Here is a 13,909-nt window from a genome sequence, read left to right as displayed (position 1 = left end):
TACAAATGCACATTTCCTATTGTCATGACTGACTTTTTTCACCCTGGTGAGTTCCTCTTTTTGAGGGTGTAAGAAGTGCCCCATTTTCACTTATGATAATTACTCATTGTACTTTGGCACATGCTCCTTTTCTTTCCTTATAAGTGTCCCTTTTCCTCTCATCATTAAACGCGCCCTAGATAATTTCAAGGGACTATACGAGCAATTTCCCCCAAAGCTTGCTCGCTACGCCCGCTACGCATCTATAGATGATATACTTATGTTACTTGGCAAAGGTCTTTTCAGTCTTCCATTATGAGATTAGGATTGGGTTTTTTATCACACATCTTAACATTTTTCCTCGCTCGCATGCAATTTTTTAGACAATCAAATCAAACCCAACTGCGAAGCATGATGCTTAAACAATATCTTGTACGGTGTATACAGTCAAACAAATATTGAAATCATCCCTGATTGTTGTAATAACAATGTAGGGGTATATACTAATGTATACAAAATTGTATATTTTCGCTTTGAGATTTCACTTTGTCGGTGCCCCTTTTTTTTCTCCAGAAAGTGCCTCTTTTTTCTTGGTGCCCCCCCCCCACTTTGGAGGTCGATCGGCCGCCCCTGGTGAGCTCTTCGGTGGAGCTCCCGTAAGCTCAGGGGTTTCAGGTGTTTAATTACAGTCAGATGAGCATATTTCACTCTGGTTCTGAAGGGTATAAAACACAACTAGTATAAAACATATTATAGTTAGTTATCATAGTACACGTCAATAAAGTCGACTTTTAAAACTTAATACCGAGCCCGACATTTTTATTATCACGTACGACATCGAACAATGACTTGTTTTCACACATAAAATATTAAGTCTGATTCTATTGAAATAGTTATTAATTGTATTGAAAATTGTTATTGATTTCCAGTATCTCGCCATCTGAGATACACGACTATTTGATATGATCGCCGATGAATATTGAACCCTTACGGCTCCTGCAAGAGCCGACGTATACTTGGAAGGATCCACACAACTCAGCGTTTAGGGCGGGTTTCGAGGCAGTTACAGGCGCGTAGCCAGGGTCGCCCCCTCCAAAACAAAAACGCCGGCCAAAGAGAGAAAGAGAAAGAGAGAGAGAGAGAGAGAGAGAGAACAGACAAAAATTAGGAAGAAAAAGGAGCAGACAAAGAAACATTTTTTGAAAATTCAGACAAGGAGGGGTCCCTGGACCCAACCCCTAGGGAGCGCGCTTAGCTCTGTAAGTGATTGCTCATTACAAGTCCCCCTAACCCCTAGAATAAAAACCTAGCTACGCGAGTGGGTAGTTAGCGTACATGACCATGATGAAACCAACATAAAGTAACCTAATTCATTACCAAACAAAACATGTATACGGAGCCCCTCGACTCCATAGGTGTAAATATACATTTTCTTCCGATTTTTTAATTTTGTTATAGCCATTATAATGCTCAGTATGGACTTATAAATCTCTGAATGTTCCTCCGATGGGAGTGAAAGCCTGGTGAAAGCCGTCCCCTTCCCACGTTCTGAAACAGATGTGGGTTTTATTTTTCGATATGACAGGCGTGGGATATGCTTTTGCCCCCTCTCGCAACACCCCCCTCCTTAAACGAGACCAAGCGCCAGATACAGCACACGTCACCATTTAACGTACCAATATTTCAAATTTTGGCCCCCCCCCAATAAATCCTGGATCCGCGTCTGTCATCATCATCACCATCACAACCACCATCTTCTTCATCTTTTTTTCTTTCTTCTTTTTATTCATTATTGACAGCTTTTCATTATTATTATTCGTCATTATCATCATATTATTATTTAATATTCTTCTTCTTCTTTAGAATCATCAACACCATTATCATCCTCATCATCATCGTCGTCAGTGTTGTCATTGTCTAGACATCCTCATCATTTTCATCATTTTCTGGTGATTTCAGATTTCATAATTCATATTTTTGTAGTTGATTTTCTCCTCCACCTCGTCTTTGTTTCAGGAGAATAACAAAAAAAAAAGGCAAGAGAGGAAGGGAGGAAGGAAGGAGAGAAAGAAAGAAAGATAGTCCGAAAAAGAATAAACGAAAGCAAGAAAGAAATTATATCCTTATTATAGTCGAGAAAATGCACAATATAATAATAATAACAATAATAATACATGTGTTCATAATACACATAATAATAAAACAAAGACGTGTTACATGTAGGCCCCGCCCGGTGAACGTTTTTTAGGGGGGGATAAAGTATTTACGAGCAGATAGAGCGTAGTAAATTGGCGTGGGGTCTAGAGGCAAACCCCCGGAAGGTAGGGGGGGGGGGGTGGGCGTTTAATTACAGTTAGATGAGCATATTTTGATACCTCATTATTTTGTGACGCTGGTAGGTCACGTTTCTTTCTTTCTTTCTCTCTTTCTATTGCTCCCGGAACCCTGAAATGTAGGCCTCTAAATAAGCACATTTCATGCCTCATGGAAAATTTAGGGGCAACTGCCCCCCCCCCCTCACTCCCAAGCCCCCCCCCCCTCCCCTATTAGTACGCCAGTGGGCTGCCAGCCTCCAATCTGCACCTTGTTGGCGGGAAAAATTGTAACTGATCTCACCTACCTTTCTTCTTTCTCTTCTTTTTTCCCGTTCTCTCCTCTTTTAGTTTCCTTATTTCCCTTCTCTCTCTTTCCCTTTTACGAGGAGGGGGGGGGGGGGGCAAGGCCCTCTCGCCCCCCGATCTCTTAATTCTTCCCTCCTTTTCTTTTCTTCTTCCTCTTCTTCCATCCCGTTATCTCCTCTTTCCATTTCTCTTCTTTTCCTTCTCTCTCTCTTTCTTTCTCTCTCTCTTAGCGGAGGAGGGGGAGGGGCAAGGCCCTCTCGCCTCCCGATCTCTCAATTCTTCCCTCCTTTTCTTTTCTTCTTCCTCTTCTTCCATCCCCGTTATCTCCTCTTTCCATTTCTCTTCTTTTCCTACTCTCTCTCTCTTCTTGCGGGAGGGGGGGGGGGGGGGGGAGGCGGGAAGGGGAAGGCCCTCTCGCCCCAAGGACCTCCTTCTTGCCCCTTTTTTCTTCTTCTCGTTCTCTTCTTTCTTTCCTGTTCTCTCCTCTTTCCATTTCTCTTCTTTTCCTTCTCTCTCTCTTTCTTTCTCTCTCTCTTAGCGGAGGAGGGGGGAGGGGCAAGGCCCTCTCGCCCCCGATCTCTCAATTCTTTCCTCCATTTCTTTTCTTCTTCCTCTTCTTCCATCCCCGTTATCTCCTCTTTCCATTTCTCTTCTTTTCCTACTCTCTCTCTTCTTGCGGGAGGGGGGGGGGGGAGGCGGGAGGGGGAAGGCCCTCTCGCCCCAAGGACCTCCTTCTTGCCCCCTTTTTTCTTCTTCTCGTTCTCTTCTTTCTTTCCGTTCTCTCCTCTTTCCATTTCTCTTCTTTTCCTACTCTCTCTCTTCTTGCGGGAGGGGGGGGGGAGGGGGGAGGGGCAAGGCCCTCTCGCCTCCCGATCTCTTAATTCTTCCCTCCTTTTTTTTTCTTCTTCCTCTTCTTCCATCCCCGTTATCTCCTCTTTCTATTTCTCTTCTTTTCCTACTCTCTCTCTTCTTGCGGGAGGGGGGGGGGGGAGGCAGGAGGGGGAAGGCCCTCTCGCCCCAAGGACCTCCTTCTTGCCCCCTTTTTCTTCTTCTCGTTCTCTTCTTTCTTTCCTGTTCTCTCCTCTTTCCATTTCTCTTCTTTTCCTTCTCTCTCTCTTTCTTTCTCTCTCTCTTAGCGGAGGAGGGGGGAGGGGCAAGGCCCTCTCGCCCCCCGATCTCTTAATTTTTTCCTCCTTTTCTTTTCTTCTTCCTCTTCTTCCATCCCCGTTATCTCCTCTTTCTATTTCTCTTCTTTTCCTACTCTCTCTCTTCTTGCGGGAGGGAGGGGGGGGGGGGGGAGGCGGGAGGGGGAAGGCCCTCTCGCCCCAAGGACCTCCTTCTTGCCCCCTTTTTCTTCTTCTCTTTCTCTTCTTTCTTTCCCGTTCTCTCCTCTTTCCATTTCTCTTCTTTTCCTTCTCTCTCTCTTTCTTTCTCTCTCTCTTAGCGGAGGAGGCGGGAGGGGCAAGGCCCTCTCGCCCCCCGATCTCTTAATTTTTTCCTCCTTTTCTTTTCTTCTTCCTCTTCTTCCATCCCCGTTATCTCCTCTTTCCATTTCTCTTCTTTTCCTACTCTCTCTCTTCTTGCGGGAGGGGGGGGGGGGGGAAGGGGGGGAGGGGCAAGGCCCTCTCGCCTCCCGATCTCTTAATTCTTCCCTCCTTTTCTTTTCTTCTTCCTCTTCTTCCATCCCCGTTATCTCCTCTTTCTATTTCTCTTCTTTTCCTACTCTCTCTCTTCTTGCGGGAGGGGGGGGGGGAGGCGGGAGGGGGAAGGCCCTCTCGCCCCAAGGACCTCCTTCTTGCCCCCTTTTTCTTCTTCTCGTTCTCTTCTTTCTTTCCCGTTCTCTCCTCTTTCCATTTCTCTTCTTTTCTTCTCTCTCTCTTTCTTTCTCTCTCTCTTAGCGGAGGAGGGGGGAGGGGCAAGGCCCTCTCGCCCCCCGATCTCTTAATTTTTTCCTCCTTTTCTTTTCTTCTTCCTCTTCTTCCATCCCCGTTATCTCCTCTTTCCATTTCTCTTCTTTTCCTACTCTCTCTCTTCTTGCGGGAGGGGGGGGGGGGAGGGGGGAGGGGCAAGGCCCTCTCGCCTCCCGATCTCTTAATTCTTCCCTCCTTTTCTTTCTTCTTCCTCTTCTTCCATCCCCGTTATCTCCTCTTTCTATTTCTCTTCTTTTCCTACTCTCTCTCTTCTTGCGGGAGGGGGGGGGGGGAGGCGGGAGGGGGAAGGCCCTCTCGCCCCAAGGACCTCCTTCTTGCCCCCTTTTTTCTTCTTCTCGTTCTCTTCTTTCTTTCCCGTTCTCTCCTCTTTCCATTTCTCTTCTTTTCCTTCTCTCTCTCTTTCTTTCTCTCTCTCTTAGCGGAGGAGGGGGGAGGGGCAAGGCCCTCTCGCCCCCCGATCTCTTAATTTTTTCCTCCTTTTCTTTTCTTCTTCCTCTTCTTCCATCCCCGTTATCTCCTCTTTCCATTTCTCTTCTTTTCCTACTCTCTCTCTTCTTGCGGGAGGGGGGGGGGGAGGGGGAGGGGCAAGGCCCTCTCGCCTCCCGATCTCTTAATTCTTAAGATTTTTAGCTCTTTGTTACGCGCATGCACGATACCATAAATCATACGAAAAGTCTGCATAATTTTGGACTGATAGCTTCAGTTTGAGGTGCACGACTACAGCGTAAACGCGTAAAGACTGTACTGAGCGACGACGTCGACATCGAAGCCCTAAACGGAGGTTTCCCGATGTCGGGTGTGATCCAAATTCAGGTGGAAAATGCAATATATGATTATGATTAAGATTAGTAAAAAATTGGGCTAAAATTCATTTGCTAAGAATGGATATTAACCTGCTAAAAAAAAATTGATATAAACGGATACGCATCTACATAAGCACCGGTTTTCTCATAAACCGGGAGATTCTACATCGTTGGCAGGAGAGCGGGAGGAAGGTGTGGTGGCGGGAGTCTCCCGCTACGAGCTTTTGGGACGGCGGGAGAATGAGCGTGGTGGCGTGAGACTCCCTCCAAATGCGGGAGGGTTGATAGCCCTGCTTAACTTAAGTGCAATGGCAATGCCAATACGTTACAAATAAATGAGAATTTTTCAAACTTAAAAAAAAGTTACGTAAGACTTAAACTTAAGTGAACTACTTAACCTTTTAAGGATGCTGAAAAAAATCCTAACAAATAGAGGGTTTGACTGTAATATGATTTTGGTATTGGATCAAACAAAAAATTGCAAGCTTTCTAGCACCAATCTCTTGCTTACTTTACTTTACTACGATGTTGTACAGTAGGTCTAAGCCTGTTCATCGATCCAGGATTCTTCCATGGTTACTGCTATTTGTGGAGGGAGGAGGTTGTGTAATATCATTAAACGAATGGCAGCCAGTGATAGGGAGAGACGGGTTGAAATGTGAGGATGATTCATTGAGCATACATGTATGTGTCAATCATATTTCTATTGACCAAAATTTGTGATATTCATTGATTTTATTTTGCTTTTTTTTTATTATTTTATTAATACAGGGCTCCTGTGTTTAGATGGGACGAGAAGCTCCTCAATGGTGCTAAAAAGCTGGAGTGTAAATGTCTTCTGATTGCAATAGGCCCAGTTGCAACAGGTAAATATCATTTCTTGTCTGAGTAAATTTGTAAAAAGCAGTTACTTGTAGATCGACAATTGTACAAGTTTTCCAATTTGTTGATTCAAATACTGTTTAGATTTTTTTTTGTCTTGGCATCAGACATTTTGTAAACTTTTATTTCAAATCATTTTTGTGATGTACTGACACTTCTGACAATTACAATTACAAGTTGATATCTTGAATTTGGTATATACAGTATCTAGCCATTCTTTCATTTTAAGATTACCCCCAAGTACATTTATGTCCAGCAAACCACATCTACACGAGCGTTCTTTCCACTTTCAGTACTGGTAGTTTGGGGTAAAACAAATAATGATTAAAAAAATGCATTAATGTGATTGTAAACTTTTCTTGGCTTATTCTTTGTACTACATTATGCTTGGTAATATGCAACGTAATATCTGAAGCATTTGCAACTTTGTTGTTGCCCAATTTAATTTTCCTAGTGACTTTGTGTTTTTATTCCATAATTTTACATCATCCACTAATCTGGAGCACTTGCAAAATTGACAAAAGTTTCTTGCACTTACCAGTTTCCGGTTTTACAGTAAAGATAATATTATGCTTGTCTCAAAGTTGACTTGTATTATTTATGCTTCTTAATTTTTTGTTCCTCTGATTTGTGTTGTACTTTCTTTGTCAAATAATATGACAATACAAGTATAACATTTGTAAAGTGATAGTTGGCAACCCAAGTTGTAATAATGTTGTAATAATCTACTTTATGTCTCACTCTGTATGTAGGTTTTGTTGACAGTCTGTTTGGTCCTGATGAGAGGGAGATGCTGTGCAATATTTCATGTGGAGGGAGTGATGCACAATCTCATACTAGGGAACAAACAGCTCCCTCTGATTCATCAGCTTTTGTCTGGAGGTGAGAAGAGACTGAAGTTTATTTTATGATGCATAGACAGTATAATAGGAGAAAAATGCAACCTTTGACTATATCACTGTTAGTCATGTTAGCACTTACTACTGTATGTTAGTCTATACAGGCATGAATCATCGTAATTGTTGACAGTGAAAAACATGAAGGATCAAAACCTTATGAAAGTGATCACATCGTCTGTTTGGAGCGAGATGGGTGCTCTGTGTTGAAGTACATGAGTAAATGAATGCCCTTCAGGCTCCAAATGGACAACATAGTGTACTTTGTTACCAAAAGATCAGTGATGATACAGAAATGATTGTATCATAAGTTTTGAAAGATAAACAAGCTACAAAGGGTGCTAAGAATTGATTTTAACTTCACTCTTCTTGTTATTGAAATGATTAATATCATCATCATCTTCATATACTTTTTTTGTTCTTCTGTTTATACTGCATCTCTTCTTTATTGATTATTTTTTAAAGAAACTTTAGATGCGAATCGAAGAGAAAAATATAAGTGAAAGTTCACCTCACTATTCTTGTTTATTTTGCAGACGGAAGGGGAGGCCAGAGCTAGCGTTGTGTCAATGCCAGCAGCCTGTCTCAAGCCAACAAACATATTCATGGGTGCAACAGGTAAGACCAGTCTTGGAGACAATCTCCTTTTCTGGGAGCAAAACGGAAGTTGAAAAGAAAATTGCCGAACATGTTCTTCTTTTGTTCTATATATATATGCATCAAAGTGTATTGAAAGCTTTCCGTGAATTATAGTGGATTTTATTTATTGTAATACTATCAAATTATTTTAAAAGCAGAAATGTTCAGACTACTCTCAACAAGGTATAATTTTGAAGATTCATTAAACATATACGGTAATTTAATTCTAGTTAAACTGCACTGTATAGTGATTGGGGTAGAGAAGAAAAGATGCTATAGACATATATCTCACTATTGAAGACTAATGCTTCATACATTATGAGAAAAAAATATATACATTGTACATTGACAGAATGGATGCAGTATTAAACTTGTTGATGCCCTAGGCAAATTTATATACTTGTGTTGTATTCATTTTATTTGTGTATTTCTAATATAAATTTTTCTGTATTCTCTTATAACTTTTGGAACTGCTGCTACAGATAGACGAGTGCTTGGTAAAATTAAGATAGACAAATTAATATTCTTGAAGGATCAAGCACTTTCGGTTAATAATCTAATGCAATATACGATGAGTGATTAGAACAAACTCTGTATTTGTGACACAAAAGCTTGCATGCTCGACCAGACACTGTTTACTACAATATAAATCATCACAAACCCTTTTCCCCCTTTTTTGTTTTCAGCTCTTTTCCACCGCCGCGCCCTCCACCGTGATCATCCTGGACAGCCATAGAGTAGGAGAGCTGAAGACGGATTTAGATCTTCTCTCCAGAGGAGATAGTTTTCCGTTGTACTCCCTCCGATCATCGTCTCTGACCGCTCAGGCGTGCTGTCCGTACCTAGAGCCTCCCAATACTGTGGGTGGACTAGGAGCAGAGGGTGAGTAGAAAGAAACCTTAGGCCTAAACAAAAAAAGATGTTGTATTGCCCTTTGCGACCGACCCAAATATTTTGAAATCGACGGTCGGCTTTTTAAAAGAATTTTTTTTAAACCATTTTTTAGAGAAAAAAAAATTATTAAAGCATTCAAAACTGAGAAATATCAGCTCAAAGAGGGAATTAAAAATATATAAAAAAAAGTTTAAAAAACAATAAAACAGATTTCTGACCGACCGAGCCATGTTTTGGCACCTAAAGGGAAATGCACCATATTTTTGTTTTAGGCCTCATTAGAGAGTTTCAAATCCAAGTTGAAATCCTACCTTTTTAATTGTTTAATTTAGCAATGCTTGACACAGGAATATGGCACTTACTTAGACTCTTTCTGAACTATTTTTCTTTGTTCACTGCGGAATACAAGTTCCAGATAGATGGAGGAATACAAATGACAATTGTTTGTGTTATTATCATTGTGAAACTAAGAATATTAAGAATTAAATTTAAGAATATTTATAAAAAACAATTGGACAGAATTACACTACAAACAATACACAGTTGGAATGATCATTTGGGTTTTGCCACCCAAAACATGAGAGATGTTCAGTTTGCCAAACTAGGGGAGATGTGAGCAATTTAATCTGGTAATCTCTTTACAAGTAACATTTCTAGTAAGAAGACAAACCTTTCCTAAAGTAAATTCCAAGGTAAATCCCCAAAAAGCTCTAATGAGAGAAAATGCATTGTTCGCACTGGTACATGTACATGTATGTTGTAGGAGGACCTCTCTAAAAGCATGTCAATGCATGTACATGCACTGTATGTTGGTATGTGGTTGGATTTACTTTAAATATTGATGTCGGGTAAATGAAAGAGCCCCCTCTTGTGTCATGTATATACATGTAACAAAAGAGATTGTAGTCAAGACGATGATAGTGATGATGAGGGGAAGAGAGAGGAGGAAGAGGAGGAGAGTACAGTGATGATGATAATGACAAATGATGATTATTTTGGTGATGATAAGGAGTGGTGAAGTATATGCTTGTTACAATCAGTGATGATGATAAATTTGAAAATGTTAAAGACAATGATGATTGCTCTACCAGTATTTCAGATTATTCTCGTGTCCAGATCTGAGAGAACCTTGAAGTGATTTTGTTTTGTTTTTGTATTTTGTTTGTTGTAAGGGGTAGGGTGCTGATAGTCAGAAAATGAAACTTGCTTGCCTTCCTAATTATATTACTAATGGCCTATCCCATATATCCCAGACAGATAAACTTTCCAGTAAACAGAATATACAATTTAGAGATTTGAATATTCACTTATAAGTGACTAGATATGTTGTGACCACATCATTTGCATAACTCAAGTTACTCAACTAACATACTACTATTGCAATATAATTTGTTGAAAGTACTATTTAGTTTTTGAAAATACAGTTTAAAAGTCAATCGAACGGGTATGGGAAGAAAATTTAAGGCTTTTTTTTTGGGGGGGGGGGGGTCCAAATTGGTTGAAATATTGCCTTGTTGGCTGTTGGCATCCAAGTGGGTGGTTTGGAGGACCAGATTACTTTGGCACTTTAAAATTATAAATTGACTCATATGTGTCAGTCAGTACCTACAGTTGTATGCCAGGGAGTATTAACCCTACTTAGTTAGTACTTGCCCAAGCTTTACTATGTAATGACAAGAACCTTGGTAGTGATAAGATCATGGAAATTTTTTTAAAAATCCTATTTTTGTCTACCGGTAGCTACAAATTATATCTATGAATTGTTAGTTACAAATATAATTCTTCTTATTTTTTAAGATTATGAATAATGATGATGTTACTGTGGCTGACCTCTTTGTCCGTAAAATGCCATACTTACTCTCATACTATATTTATAATATGAATTTATTTAACAATTTAATTTATGTTCATAACCACGTAGAAATATTGAATAGTATACCTTAACTACATAATATGTCTTTGGTTTGCATACACATACACTCAAATCTAACCTATTACAAATGTGTCTTATATCCTACATATAAAGAACAGCATTTTAGATTAAATCTGTAGTTTTCATAGACATAGATTTTAAACATGTTGCCTATGAAAAAAAAGGGCTTGCCTCTATCAAATGGTTTCATATTTTTTTCTTTCCTTTTTTCAAATTATATACCGTTTTATAGATTTAAAAATGTAACTTATCAATACTTTATAGCCTTGCATTTACAGAGCAATCTTTCTTGAACCATGAATACAATTACCCTTCTTCAGCGTGACCTGTGTTCCTTCTCTGTTTCCCCCCTTCTTGTCTTTCTCTGAACACCATGAATAATGGATCATACTGTGCAAATGGGACCGACTAACCCTGCGTTGGCCATGTCCTTTTACTTTACGATAGCTCCCATCCATCATATAAAGCCCTCTATCAGGGAATTCTCCAAGTACAAGCACCTGTACCATTTATTTAAGTGTCGGATGGTTTCACACCAGAGGAATTTCATGGAGAATTAGGATGCCTCAGGCCCATTTACACTACAGAACAAACATGATTTTTCCTAATACGCTTCTTGATAAAGACCACAATTTTGTTTTTCCTTGATCTGAGTGTCTCATATTTTCATTCATTGAAACAGTATAAGAGGAACCTGTTCATACAAGACCACGTGCTTCATAAAGACTGCCTTTCTTGTTTCCCTTGAGCGGTCTCCAACTCTCTATACAGGTTTTACTGTATTGATGATACGTTGGAGGTAGACAAAAGTAATTGCTAAGCAACATCCACCATAACATTGCTGTGTTTGTAAAGTTGCGATGTTGGCACTATAGTGTAAATGGGCTTAACTACTGCTGTTTCAAGAGGAATGTGCATCATCTCTATGAATTTATGAAAAATTTCATTAAAGAATTTTAGTTTATTGTCCTTAGAACAACATGTGACAGCATACACGTACAATTATACTTTTTCCCCCCTTTTTCCCCCATCATTTATTACTTGAATTACACTTATGTCAAAAAATTAATTATACTTTTTTTAAAATAACATACCGGTAATAAATATTTTTTTCAGAGGTGATACTTTTCAACATTTGCCCTCCATAATATTTCCTTTAAATAAATGTTGAATATGTATACTTGAGTAGAAAATCATTTTAGTTCATCCGTTTTCTGTTGTGCTTTTTCTCCATCATGTTCACGATAACTTTATCTGGTGTGAACGCACCATGAGGGAATTGTATTTGATAAGCACCTGTGCAATGCGCATTTGACTTCCCAGAGCAAAAAAACACTTATGCCATATGAACATTGGACAAATAAGGGAAATGGATCATCTGTTTAAGCTGCCCAAATCCATCATCTTCCATCTATATCATCAGTTTCATTTATGGCTGGCAGGGAGCTACCATGCTAGCAGGCTGATTGCTTAAAGCTATTCTGAAGCAAGATTAATACTTGGGTCTTTTCCTCCTTGAAATAATAATTATTAGAGGATTAAGAAAGAGAATAATGTTCAATTTGTCTAGAGCTCCAATTATTGTGTAAAATGTCAGTTAGTGTTCTATTGCCTGGAAATAGAGTTTTACAGCACTAGGCTTTAATACATAGAAAAGCCAAATTTTATTTTTTGTATCGTAATAATTTTGTGCACCCATTCTGATTCATTGTGTGGAAAATGACATTTTATATAGATCTGTTTCTATCTGTCAGGTATCCTTTCTTTCTTAATCTGAATTTTAATCGCTTTTTTTGATTTTTGATTTTTTTATTTGTTTATTACCACCTCCTTGTGATGTATTCTGTAACATAAAAAGGATTGTATGTAATTTATTCAATTTCATTTATTTCAGTGCCACCGTATCACCATAGAGGTTTTTAAAAAACCCTGCTTTCAGGCGCAAAGCTGTTTTTCACCAAGTCCGTATACAAAATAAGACAACTTTACAAAAATATTTGATTAACCTTAACATTATATTTTGCTCTATTTTAAAAATATCAATTAAGATTTGTGTTTAGTCCTATCGTGAATTTCATTTATTCTAATCTTCTATTCAGTTTTGACATACTGTAAAGTATTAAGCCGATTACCACGGATTCTGTACATGTACATCACACTAGTTCTCTTGTTATCTCTCACTCTGTATTTTATAGAGAGCCATTGGCTCTTCTAATTTTTCTTTTATCTTATCATGAATTTTTATTTTATTTTTGTCTCCTATTCAGTTTTGACGTACTGTGAAGTAAGCCGATTACCAGGGGTGCTGTACGTCACATTTGTATCTGATAGAGAACCGTTGGCTCTTCTTATTGCATCCTTTATGCCTCTACTGTCTTGCTCTATTCTTCAGCCATACATAAAGGTAAATATACAATAAATTATTATTCAAATTTCACCCGATATTGTTCTTAACAAAAAAACGTTACCTAAAGCATGTCTTTTAGTAGAAGTAACAGTTGTGAGCATTCCTAGCAGGAACAAAACAGACAAATTGTAAGTGGTCTTGAAGAATAAAGGTGTGATCTTTTTATATGATCTTTTTATGCTAAACAGAGTGAAATTTGAGAAAGTTGATTTGCTTTTGCCACTCATTTATGAATATTCAGCATGTTTCCCCGTATCCTTTCAAATTTCACGAAGGTAAATAGTCTACATTCAAAAGTTTAGCAAGCAGCAAGTAATTGTATTTTCTCTTCTTGCTGTTTCATCATATTAATCCAGGGAGTGTTTCACAAAGACTAAGATCGACTTTAAGTTGGTCTTAAGTCTTAACTATGGCAGGCCATTCATGCCACTGGTTGCTCTCACCATTGGTCTCTCAATTATGATCTTTAGATAATATATTTTTTCCTTCAATAATAATGAATTATCTAAAAATATAAATTCTGTAGATTTGTGACCATTATTTGTACGTTCCTTGAGAGACGAATGCCAGTAAATGGTGAGAGCAAACAGTGGCATGAATGGCCTGCCATAGTTAAGTCAAACTTAAAGTCGATCTTAATCTTTGTGGAACACCCCCTAGTCTATCAAATTTCTATCCTGTCTTTGTTTTTCACCTCATTATGTTGCAAATTTATTTCTTCCTCATCATACTGGTCTCCTTGCTTCTTTCTCTGTTTCTGTGTAGGACGTATCTCAACAACTTGCAGCTGAGCAGAAGCAGTTGACATCTTTCATGAAAGACACAGGATCACTCTACACCTGATATCAATGGATCCTATACCAGTCAAACACCAGTACATGACAGGGTGCTACTAACCCACTTGCCAAGGGCAATCTAAAATGG

The 13,909-nt window shown here is 39.0% G+C and overlaps 1 protein-coding gene across 1 annotated transcript in view; it reads left to right on the top strand.

Annotated features, from left to right (window-relative positions):
- Positions 1–13,909, top strand: part of LOC578937 (proteasome assembly chaperone 1) — a 29,703-nt gene extending 15,794 nt beyond the window's left edge. The window contains exons 2-7 of the mRNA XM_030995115.1: positions 6,106–6,200; positions 6,969–7,098; positions 7,649–7,730; positions 8,438–8,633; positions 12,846–12,982; positions 13,751–13,909. Coding sequence (XP_030850975.1) covers positions 6,106–6,200; positions 6,969–7,098; positions 7,649–7,730; positions 8,438–8,633; positions 12,846–12,982; positions 13,751–13,828 — 718 coding nt within the window. The 3' untranslated portion in view covers positions 13,829–13,909. The remainder of the gene's footprint in view (positions 1–6,105; positions 6,201–6,968; positions 7,099–7,648; positions 7,731–8,437; positions 8,634–12,845; positions 12,983–13,750) is intronic.

The sequence above is a fragment of the Strongylocentrotus purpuratus genome, unplaced genomic scaffold (genome assembly GCF_000002235.5).
Source record: "Strongylocentrotus purpuratus isolate Spur 01 unplaced genomic scaffold, Spur_5.0 spur5_scaffold_21, whole genome shotgun sequence".
Lineage (NCBI taxonomy): Eukaryota > Metazoa > Echinodermata > Echinoidea > Camarodonta > Strongylocentrotidae > Strongylocentrotus > Strongylocentrotus purpuratus.
The sequence above is the reverse complement of the archived record's forward strand: the minus strand, read 5'-3'. Positions and strand labels throughout refer to the sequence as shown.